Below are 12,331 nucleotides of genomic sequence, written 5' to 3'. Positions count from 1 at the left end.
TGAAGTACCATTTCCAAATGTTTCATACCATGCAAATATAGATGATAGTAGTGTGTATTAATCTGTGTATCTCTCAAATGATCTTACAATATACAAACTAAAGGGTGTTTCAAAATGAATACGTAGATTTAAGGCTTTCTAGGCCTTATAACATTCAACTTAAAATTATAAATAATACTTTAAAATTATAAATAATACTTCAAATGAAACAACAACTCAAACAGTTTTTCTTAAAAGTGTTCAATGTGAGCACCATTCACCCATGTCCAGTTGATAGCTGAATTCTTCCCAAACCTTGATCAGTGTGTCTGGAAAAATTGTTGCAATATTACTGTTTCTAAAGTCAGGTATATAACTTGGCAGGGAAAGTACATATACATGATCCATTATGAACCCCCAAGATAAAAATCGCATGATCTCAGATTGCGTGTGAATATGGAGATTTGCGATACAAGTTCTGACGTCTGGCATCTTATGGTCAATGCAGCGGTCTGGTACAACTTTGTTTAACCAGTCACGTACTGAGTTATGCCAGTGAGGCAAATTTATGTGGTTCACCTTCTTCCAATTGAGAAAGGAGCCATAATTCTAAAGCATGAAGCTAAGAAACACAAGTTACAGTTGCTTCACTGAAAAAGAAAGGCCCATAAACAATTTACCAGGATATGGCACAAAAAAACAAGTCAATTAAGGAAATCTTGCTGCAACTTTACCATCCCGTGCACACATTATGTGTGTTCACTTCCACTTAGGTGTAATGTCAATTCATCACTGAAGATGACAAAATGTTCTTCATCATGCAACAACATGTTTGCAAAGTTGGATCAACAGAAGCGTCCGATTCCACCCGTCTGCTTTGGCCCATGACATAAGGGTGTTTTGGTGTGTGACGTCTTGTGTTTGTAGATGTCTTGTTGTGGTTGATGTCATCCTGTGTGTGTGTGTGTGTGTGTGTGTGTGTGTGTGAGAGAGAGAGAGAGAGAGAGAGAGAGAGAGAGAGAGAGAGAGAGAGAGAGAGAGAGGATAGCCAGTCGAAATTTGTTGGTGGTACATAATTGTTTTTTTTTTGTGCCTATTTTTCTCAACTTGTAATGTTTTGTGCATTTATTGTGAATTGAATGTGTCTTAATTTACATAGGGATGTTTGAGTTTTTAATTTTTGAGGTGTTGTGGTTTTGTTTTTGTTTTTCGTAGTTGTGGGTGCTGGTTCTTTCGTGTCAGCAGTTATAGTTGACTTATATAGGTCAAGGGAAATGACAGATTCCAATTGTTTGATTTGCTCTATCATTTGATGTATTATTTTAAATAATTTATTTATAACTGGAGGTTGAATGTAATAAATACTACAAAGCCTTCAATGATGTATGATGCTCACTGTCACCACATTAAGGCATCCATGTTCTGAGATAGGAATTACACTGTGCTGAAGGTTGTGGATGGAAAACACATCCCAGCCACTGTAATGAGAGAGTAGTTATCAATGACCACACTCAAACTTCTGTAAATTCAATAATACAAATATAGAGGTATCCCTAAATAAGACTCCTTCCTCAGGATCAGAAGTCAATATATGTATCAGGAAACTTGTAGCTCCTGTAAGATGAAGCTACTCCATCAAGTTGCTCTAGATGGTAGTTCACTACTGAAAAACAATTTTATCCCACCATTTAACAAGATGGATGTACAGTTAAGCCGCAGTGGGCTGTAAAAATGGCACTCAGTCAGAAAAGAATAAATGTGCCAGTAATGAACATCACTTTCACAAATGGTCAAGAACAGTTCTATGTCACTAAATGCCATGAATGTCCATTACAAATTTCAAACCTGTTCATGGAGGACATACTCCTTTTTAGTACATCCTGTTACAGAGCTGCATATTATTAGTTACCTAGGTGTAAAATATTATCTTGAATTACATACAACACGTGTTTTTGAAATGGAAAAAGCCAATGTCGATGGTGTCCACTGATAAAGAAAAAAGATCACATAGACATAGATGAAACAAGACTGGAATTAGTAAACTCTGCATAAAACTTTGGAATTATATTACACAATATGCTCCAATGGAGGAAACACATAGGCAGTATCTGCTGTAAATTAAGAACTGTAATAGGCCATTTCTTGTGAAAGAGATTGCACAATATGTAAATAAACTGTGTGTACAACGCACCGCCCTCCTCCTGAACCATACTTGCCTTTTAACATCTCCAGCTCTTAAATATATAGAACAATAGTTTCATTAATTAAAGACAATACATTACTTAACACAAACACAGATGTTACTTAATAAGACAAGAAATAAAGACCAACTGAGAAATATATCAAACACTGCTGTTAAGGAACACCCTAAATACTCCCATAAGAGATTAATTAATTGTCTATTAAGAATCTACAGGGCACTATGAATGACAGGATATTTCAGAAACTTCTTGATTTTATTTAGTATAAGCACAGTTTTACAATGCAGGAGAGTTTGTATGTAAACAATGGGGAATTTCTTATTACTTGTATGCACTTACTGTAGTCATCCATGTGAAACAGTCTATTTGTACGTCTGCGCTATAGCCACAAGGGTTGAAGAGTATCAAACTTAAATATTGAATTTAAACCTGGGGAGCAATGTATATCACATTACTATCAATATGCCATTTTTTTATTAAAATTGTTAGATGCACAGCTGACTTGACCTACATTACAAATATATGCACTGTACATAATGCAGTCAAATGGAACAAAATAATCAGCCAATCCTCAGACAGCTGCAAGTATTCTTTCAGCTTGAGATTCTTGTAATCAAGTATGTTATCTTAAGAGCACTTGGCAGCTTTCAACACACACGAAGTACTAACGTATCTGTCTGCACCCTAAGGTCGCGATGATATGTAGATTTCTCGTGTAATAACATACATATTTTCTTCGGGGCTGTGTAACTGGAGTGTCAAAATAAAGACTATTTCCTAAACAGGATTCGAAACGTGAGTACGCACATCAAACGCAAATATTAGAGTAACGTCGACAACAACTACGTAGCCACTGTAAAACCTATAAAATACTCACCCGCTGCAGAATTCGTATTCGGTACTTCAAAGCGTTATTTGCATCCGCTAATTTCTTAATTTCTGGGTTGGTTTTCGATAATTCACTCACACATTTCCCTCCTTTTATATTCTCTAGCTCCTTAGTTAACGCAACAATAGCAGCCTCCTAATAAAAATATGATGAAATTATGTGAAGAAATTGTAATCTGTATAATGGTTACTGTGGTGGTCTTACCGTACCGTTACTTACAGCTTGTTCCGCTCGAGTTTTATAACTTAACAACGTTGACTCGTCCATCCCGTACAACAATATTTACAAAAATATATAAACAATAAGACACACGGCTGACAGTACACGTGGGTGTGTTTATTTCATTCCTCTGATCGCGCCACTTCAAAGATCACAGCGAAGTCTTCTTCCGGACAAAGATAACGTACAGGGATTTTAATATCCCGTCAACGACGAGGGCATTAGCCTGTTGGTTCCATTCATATCTGATAAACAGTGTACAAAGAATTGTGATAGCACAGACTTCAAACAATTTTTAGTAAAACATTTATCAGATCCCTAGTATGTTAACACAGGTACCTATGAGGACGGCATCTTAAGCAGCGTTCACACCCGCAACTAATGTGACTCCACAGCTTGTGGCTTTCTGTAGTGGCACCGTGAGCTGCCATTAACACAAGACGCCAAGAATTCTAAGGGTGATCATTCATTAATGCAGCCGCCTGGCGAGGATTTTCTTGCCGGTCCGGCCGGCAGCAGCGGTAGCGGGGAGTATATTTCCCCTCTCTGCGAGACCTTTTTTTTTTTGCCCAGATAGCACGTGTTTGTTAGATGACGCAGTACAGTGTATTGAATGAAAGTGTTTCAAGTAAAATGGCGAAATACAAGTATTCGATTCGCCAAAGAGTATACGTGCTTACAAAATCAGTGCATGCAGTTAGGAGATTATTTAAAAAGGAATTTCCTGATGTTGAAGTTCCTAATCTCGAAACGGGAAGTGTTCTTGACAGGAAACACAGATAACCACGTACAGTATTCACAGAAGTAACTCTGGATAGCACTGCGCACGCTTCGGAAAGATCTCCTAGAAAATTAGTTCGATGTCTCCAGAATGAGATTTTCACTCTGCAGCGGAGTGTGTGCTGATTTGAAACTTCCTGGCAGATTAAAACTGTGTGCCCGACCGAGACTCGAACTCGGGACCTATGCCTTTCGCGGGCAAGTGCTCTACCATCTGAGCTACCGAAGCACGACTCATGCCCGGTACTCATAGCTTTACTTCTGCCAGTATCTCGTCTCCTACCTTCCAAACTTTACAGAAGCTCTCCTGCGAAACTTGCAGAACTAGCACTCCTGAAGGAAAGGATATTGTGGAGACATGGCTTAGCCACAGCCTGGGGGATGTTTCCAGAATGAGATTTTCACTCTGCAGTGGAGTGTGAGCTGATATGAAACTTCCTAGGAAGTACACAGTTTTAATCTGCCAGGAAACGGTGACTTAAACTGTAAAACGGCGGAATATTGTGTAAAGTTAAAACATAAAACAAAGTGTGGGCGACGCTAATAAAATGCACAGGAAGCAGACAGGTAAATTATTAGACAGACAATTTAAAAAAAAAAAAAACACGGCAACAGTCTAGTTTGTGTTCGCAGGAGATATAAAAATCACACCCAGCGACAGTACACTGCACTAGAAGGTCGGCATGAAGATGACACACCACAGCCAAGGGCAGATTGGGGGGGGGGGGGGGGACCTGGACAGATGAGGGGGAAAAGGGGGAGGACAGGAAAAACGAAAGGGGGGGGGGGACCGACAGAGGGAGAGGACTCATAAGGGGGGGGGCAGGGCAGATGCGAGAGGGAATGGGGAAAGGCAGAGGAGGGAAATGCAAAAGGACTCGGGGGAGAGAGGGGAGGCAGAGAGAGGGGGTAGGCAGGGAAAAAACAGGATGGAAGGGGGGAGGGGGAGCCCAGGAAAAGGACAGAAAAGGGAGGGGGAGGTGAGGATCAGAGTTAATAGGAGGGATAAATGGAGGGAGGGAGGGCATCATCTGGGAGGAGGAGTTGACAGAAGCCACCTTGGGAAAGGAGATGGAGGGTAGGGGGGACACAACAGTGAAAGGGTTGGAGAGGAGAGGAGCAACCAGGGGATGAGGGGGATCAAGGGGGTGGGGGATGTAGAGTATGTAGATATGTTCGAGGAGCAGATGGGGAAAGGAATCAGATCATAGAGGATCCACGTGGGGGACGGGAGGCATATGTAGAAGGTGAGACGGGGTGCATGGTGCTCAAGGATCTGGAGGGACATAGAATTTTTGGGGGGGGGGGGCAGATAGCCAGGTGGGACTGGCATAACAAAGGATGGGATGGATTAAGGATTTGTAGGTGTGGAGGATGGTAGAGGGGTTCAAACCCCATGTCTGGCCAGAGAGGAGTTTGAGGAGTCGGAGGCGGTTGTAGGCTTTGGATTGGATAGAGCAGAGATGAGGGATCCAGGTGAGGTGATGGTCAATGGTGAGGCCAAGGTAGGTGATGGTGGGGGAGAGGCAGACAGGATGGGTGCAGATGGTAAGGGAGAAATCAAGGAGCCAGAAGGAGCTAGTGGTATGACCTACATGATTGCCTGGGTCTTGGAAGGATTGATTTTCAGGAGCCACTGGTTACACCATGCAGCAAAAAGGGAAAGGTGATTCTGGAGAAGGCGTTGGGACCGTTGGAGGATAGAAGCGAGGGCCAGGAATGCTATGTCATCGGCATACTGCAGGAGGTGTACTGGAGGGGGCATATCTTCCATGTACAGAAGGTAGAGGAGAGGGGAGAAGACAGAGCCCTGGGACACTCCTGCAGAGAGGTAGAAGGTGCGGGAATTGGCGTTATGAGTGGTAACATAGGAGGGGTGGCAGGAGAGGAAGGAGGCAATCAGACGGACATAGTGGACAGGAAGGGCTTAGGTCTGGAGTTTAAACGGGAGACCGGGATGGCAGATATGGTCATAGGCCTTTTCAAGGTCGAGGGAGACAAAAATGATGGAGCAATGGGAGTTAAGCTGGAGGGAGAGGAGATGAGTGAGTCATAGGAGTTGGTAATTGGCAGAGAAGGAAGATCAAAAGCCACACTTGGTGTTGGGGAGGAGGTGGTGTTAGTGGAGGTGGATGGATTCCAAGAGCTTGCTGAACACCGAGGTGAGACATATAGGGCGATAGGAAGAGGCATTAGATGGAGCCTTGTTGGGTTAGGAGAACATCAAGTTCCACATGTCGGGGTAGAAGCCAGTGGCAAGGATTACGATGTAGAGGGTGGCAAAGACTGCAAGAAAGGAGGGAGGGCAGTATTTGAGGTGGCAGTAGGTAACACGTTCGTGGCTGGGAGCAGTGTTGCGTTTAGTGCGGAGTGTGAGGCTGATGTCCCGTGTAGTGATGGGAGTGTTAAGTTCAGATGATAGTGTGTGGCCCAAGTACTGGAAACTAGGAGCAAGGGGAGGAACAGAGGTATCCGTGCGGTCGATGATGTCAGGAAAGAGGGAATAATCAAATTGGGGGTAATTTGGGATGGAAAAAACATCAGATAGGTGAGAGGCAAAGTGGTTGGCCTTACTGAGGCTGTCAGGAAAGGGACGGTCATCAAGAAGGAGAGGGTACTGAGGGGGGGGGGGGCAGTTTCCAGTAAGGTGGTGGAGAGCAGACCAATACTTGGAAGAGTTTACTGCGAGTGCGGTGTTGAGTTGTGTGCATGTCTGTCGCCATGCGCAGCGTTTCTTCGCAGTAAACAGGTTGAGGATGTGTCATTGTAATTGCCGGTGGCGGATGAGTGTGTCCCAGTCATGAGTGCAGAGAAAAGAGTGGTAGAGGCGGCAGGATTCACAAAGGAGAAGGACGGCCTGTGGGGGCAGGGCTGGGCAGTGGGGGTGGATGGCTTTGGGAGGGATATGGGTGGCGACGGCTTCAGACAAGGTCTGGTGCAGGAAGGCAGCAGTGCGGGAGATGTCATCAGGAGATTGGAGGGTAAAGTCGTGGCCTTCAACCTGGGTGTGAATGGAGTCCTGGTAGGCATCCCAGTTGGCACAGGAGTAATCATGGACAAGTTTAAGGGAGATAGTGAGGAGAACGGGAGCATGGTCACTGCCAATGAGGTCAAGGACATCTGTGGTGATGTGCCCAAGGAGGTTGGGAGAGGAAAGGATCACATTGGGAGTGATGATGGATTCGGGTCGGGCATGCTGGGGGAGGGGAACCAGGTCTCCCTGGAGGGTTGTGATAAACCGATGCCACTGCTTGAGGTCGGCAGGAGCACGGTTGTCGATATTGAGGTCAGTGGTAATCACATAGGTGGAGAAGGTGCAGTCAGTGTGGGCCAGGAAATTGTATGGGATGGGGATTCTAGGGTGGACACTAATGGTGGCACAAGTGACAGTAAGGGTGGGGAAGAAGAGGCTGAGGGTGAGATGCTCAGCAGGATTGTTGAGGAGAGGTTGGGGCCAAACAGGGAGGTGCTTGAGGTGGCCTATAGCAACCCCAACACGTGCCATAGGGTACGGGTTATCGGGGCAGTGAAGGGTGTAAGGAGCTGTGGAGATGGAGATATGGGGTTGAAGGAAGGTTTCATTTAGGATGAAGGCATCCACATGGAGCTGATGGAGGGTGTGGATAAAGAGGAGTTTGTGAGTGGGCAGGGACCGGATATTATGGTACAGGATACTGTAGCGTTGTTGCACCATGGGAGGGGAGGGTTAGACGAGGGTAGTGAGGGGGCTGAAGGTGAAGTGGGCCTGGTTGTGGGAATATGTGGCATAGGTGGTAAGATGGAAGATGGAATGGGCAGCGAGGGCGATTTGGAAAAGAGTGTGGGAGTGTTTGAAGGGATGGATGTTTTGGAGCACAATGGTGATGGAATGGATGATGTCCTATGCACTAGAGGGAGGGCAGAGCGAGTTGTTGGAGCGGATGGGGTCATTGACGGGATGGACAAGGACGGAGAGCTCAGGGATGACTGGAGGAGGTTTCGCTTTACACTTCAAGCAATAGGTAGGATGGGGTTCGTTACAGGTGTCGCAGGAGGGGGGAGAGGTGAGGTTGGGGCAGTTCTTTAAGAAGTGTGAAGCTTTGCAGTGGGGACAGGTAGCGGGGGTTCTTGCAGGCGGAGGTAACATGGTCATTTGTAACACTCCAGCATTCGCTCTGTCCTTTTAAACTCGTGGACTGTGCCACTGTGCGTGTGGCCATAGATAAACAGGTGCCAGAGATGTTGATCGGCGGGAAAGAAATACAGGGTGGATGAATTATATCTGTGGCTGTGCAATCGAGCCATGCTGGGATGTCGATGTATCAGTCTGAGCTGCACTGTCGCTATGTATTTGTAAGTTTATTACAGGAAGTACAGGATCCCATGATTTATCCACATTGAAGCCGCTATCTTTATTAATTGAATTCGTCGCCAAACGAATTTCAGTCGCGTCTTTCATCACTGAGTTCCAGAAAGATGCTGTAGGCGCTAAAATTTCGACGTCTTTATACATCATAGAGTGACCAGTATCAGTACAGTATACTGCCATAGCCGATTTATTTGGCAGCAAGAGATGGATGTACCTGTGGTGCTTCGTATATCCCTCATGGACTGTATGAGTCGTCTGTCTGATGTATGAGCGACCACATTTGCAGCCAAACAGTGCCACTTTCTTCGGTGGAGGGCGAGAAATCACTTTTAGTTCGTGCTTACAGAGGATCTGTCCTACTTTTGACGATATGGAAGGAAAGCCAGGAATAAAATCTTTGTATCTTCTTCTGCATTGCTAATGACCGACCACATTTGGTTTCATTCATGGTGCCTTACATATCTGCTGTGGAGGATATCTGCTGGCTTCAAAAACTCTCTTTAAGTGTAGAGCTCATCCTGTAGACTGCTCTCATCAGCAATGTTTCTGTGAACTAAAGTTCTGAGAACACTAATTGTCTGCGAAGAGTGGTGGCAGCTATTTGCACTTAAATGTAAATCTGTATGCATCAGTTTCCGATATCCTATATGTCGGAAGGTGCCATCATCATTGCGCCGAAACAAAACGTCCAAAAATGGAAGGGATCTCTCCTTTTTAGTTTCCATCGTAAACTGGATTTCTCTAGGATGGAATTCAAATGGCTGAAAATTTTTTGTAATTTATCTTCACCATGCACCCACACTACAGATGTATCATCAACATACCATTCACAAAAGTTCCACCCTCAGAATTATTATCACTTATTGGCAGAAGTTTTGATAAAGAGATTTCAGTTTTTTCAGACATGTAATGTTCTCTTAACATACTTTTTATTTAATAAAGAATTTTAATAAATAAATTAATAAATTTAATAAATAGCAGACTGATGGTGTCGCCACAGATAATACCTCGTTGCCATTGGTAGCGGATTTATCTATGGAGGACTTCGAGGAAAAGGTACTGGAACCTGCTATTTTAAGCTCACAGTATTTTGGAGGATGCAGAGTGGGCCAGAACATATCCAGTCCCACTATTCTATTTTGTTCCAAATGATTTTTTTAAGGGATGAGACAGACCCACCATGGTTTAATAGTCGTATTATAAAGCTACTACACAAGCAAAGAGAGTACACATTTAACTTTTTTATTTATTTTTATTTTTTTATTGGCTTCTAGCATACAAACTTTTTAACCATTACAAACAAATTAACTGATGTCAAAACCTAGCTAGCAAACAAAAGCTGAACGAAGCGAATATTAGCATAAGAAGAGGTATGAGAGAAGTTTCCGATTAATTTCAAAGTAAAATTTTGCCTACCGATCAGTCTAAAAACTATAAGAAGTTTTGGTCTTATGTAAAATTAGCAAGCGGATTGAAATCATCTGTTCAATTGCTTAGTGACCATAATAGCACTGAAACGATAGATGACAGAGAGAAGGTCAAAATACTGAATTCGATTTTCCAATATTGTTTCACCGCAAAAGATCCTATCAGTCATCTCACGAATACCGAAATGGCAGATATTGTGATAAGTGATCATGTAATAAAAAATCAGCCACAATTGCTCAGTAGCGGAAAGGCACCTAGACCAGATGAGGTACCTGTAAGTTTCTACTAATATTATACGAAATAACCACATCTAAATCCCAAAGAAAGCAGGTGTTGACAGATGTGAAAATTACCGAACTATCAGTTTAATAAGCCATGGCTCCAAAATACTAACACGAATTCTTTACAGACGAACGGAAAAAGTGATAGAAGCCGACCTCGGGGAAGATCAGTTTGGATTCCGTACAAATTTGGAACACGTGAGGCAATACTGACCCTACGAGTCATCTTAGAAAATACACTCCTGGAAATGGAAAAAAGAACACATTGACACCGGTGTGTCAGACCCACCATACTTGCTCCGGACACTGCGAGAGGGCTGTACAAGCAATGATCACACGCACGGCACAGCGGACACACCAGGAACCGCGGTGTTGGCCGTCGAATGGCGCTAGCTGCGCAGCATTTGTGCACCGCCGCCGTCATTGTCAGCCAGTTTGCCATGGCATACGGAGCTCCATCGCAGTCTTTAACACTGGTAGCATGCCGCGACAGCGTGGACGTGAACCGTATGTGCAGTTGACGGACTTTGAGCGAGGGCGTATAGTGGGCATGCGGGAGGCCGGGTGGACGTACCGCCAAATTGCTCAACACGTGGGGCGTGAGGTCTCCACAGTACATCGATGTTGTCGCCAGTGGTCGGCGGAAGGTGCACGTGCCCGTCGACCTGGGACCGGACCGCAGCGACGCACGGATGCACGCCAAGACCGTAGGATCCTACGCAGTGCCGTAGGGGACAGCACCGCCACTTCCCAGCAAATTAGGGACACTGTTGCTCCTGGGGTATCGGCGAGGACCATTCGCAACCGTCTCCATGAAGCTGGGCTACAGTACCGCACACCGTTAGGCCGTCTTCCGCTCACGCTCTAAGATCGTGCAGCCCGCCTCCAGTGGTGTCGCGACAGGCGTGAATGGAGGGACGAATGGAGACGTGTCGTCTTCAGCGATGAGAGTCGCTTCTGCCTTGGTGCCAATGATGGTCGTATGCGTGTTTGGCGCCGTGCAGGTGAGCGCCACAATCAGGACTGCATACGACCGAGGCACACAGGGCCAACACCTGGCATTATGGTGTGGGGAGCGATCTCCTACACTGGCCGTACACCACTGGTGATCGTCGAGGGGACACTGAATAGTGCACGGTACATCCAAACCGTCATCGAACCCATCGTTCTACCATTCCTAGACCGGCAAGGGAACTTGCTGTTCCAACAGGACAATGCACGTCCGCATGTATCCCGTGCCACCCAACGTGCTCTAGAAGGTGTAAGTCAACTACCCTGGCCAGCAAGATCTCCGGATCTGTCCCCCATTGAGCATGTTTGGGACTGGATGAAGCGTCGTCTCACGCGGTCTGCACGTCCAGCACGAACGCTGGTCCAACTGGGGCGCCAGGTGGAAATGGCATGGCAAGCCGTTCCACAGGACTACATCCAGCATCTCTACGATCGTCTCCATGGGAGAATAGCAGCCTGCATTGCTGCGAAAGGTGGATATACACTGTACTAGTGCCGACATTGTGCATGCTCTGTTGCCTGTGTCTACGTGCCTGTGGTTCTGTCAGTGTGATCATGTGATGTATCTGACCCCAGGGATGTGTCAACAAAGTTTCCCCTTCCTGGGACAATGAATTCACGGTGTTCTTATTTCAATTTCCAGGAGTGTAGATTAAGGAAAGGCAAACCTACGTTTCTACCACTTGTAGACTTAGAGAAAGCTTTTGACAACGTTGATCGGAATACTCTCTTTCAAGTTCTGAAGGAGGCAGGGGTAAAATACACGGAGAGAAAGGCTATTTAGAATCTGTACAGAAACTAGATGGCAGTTATAAGAGTCGAGGGGCATGAAAGGGAAGCAGTGGTTGGGAAGGGAGTGAGACTGGGTTTTAGCATATCCCATATGTTATTCAATCTGTATATTGAGCAAACAGTAAAGGAAACAAAAGATAAATTCGGTGTACGAATTAAAATCCACGGAGAAGAAATAAAAACGTTGAGGTTCGCCGATGAAATTTTAATTCTGTCAGAGAGAGCAAAGGACTTGGAAGAGCAGCTGAATGGAATGGACAGTGTCTTGAAAGGAGGATATAAGATGAACATCAACAAAAGCAAAACGAGGATAATGGAATGTAGTCGAATTAAATCGGGTGATGCTGCGGGAATTAGATTAGGAAATGAGACGCTTAAAGTAGTAAATGAGTTTTGCTATTTG

At 44.9% G+C, this 12,331-nt stretch overlaps 1 protein-coding gene across 2 annotated transcripts in view; it reads right to left on the bottom strand.

Moving 5' to 3' along the window:
* The window catches only part of LOC126187983 (arginine--tRNA ligase, cytoplasmic), a 152,024-nt gene extending 148,259 nt beyond the window's left edge, over positions 1-3,765 (bottom strand). The window contains exons 1-3 of one of the 2 annotated variants that reach the window (XM_049929387.1): positions 3,628-3,765; positions 3,279-3,533; positions 3,058-3,204 (exon numbers count right to left, since the gene is read on the bottom strand). Coding sequence is in view for 1 of the 2 variants with exons in the window: in XM_049929386.1 (XP_049785343.1) it covers positions 3,058-3,204; positions 3,289-3,336 (195 nt within the window). In the remaining variant the exon portion in view is untranslated. The remainder of the gene's footprint in view (positions 1-3,057; positions 3,205-3,278; positions 3,534-3,627) is intronic. The other variant, XM_049929386.1, reaches the window with a different exon arrangement.
* Between the last annotated feature and the right edge of the window lie 8,566 nt (positions 3,766-12,331).

This window comes from Schistocerca cancellata, chromosome 5 (assembly GCF_023864275.1).
Source record: "Schistocerca cancellata isolate TAMUIC-IGC-003103 chromosome 5, iqSchCanc2.1, whole genome shotgun sequence".
In the NCBI taxonomy this organism is placed as follows: domain Eukaryota; kingdom Metazoa; phylum Arthropoda; class Insecta; order Orthoptera; family Acrididae; genus Schistocerca; species Schistocerca cancellata.
The sequence above is the reverse complement of the archived record's forward strand: the minus strand, read 5'-3'. Positions and strand labels throughout refer to the sequence as shown.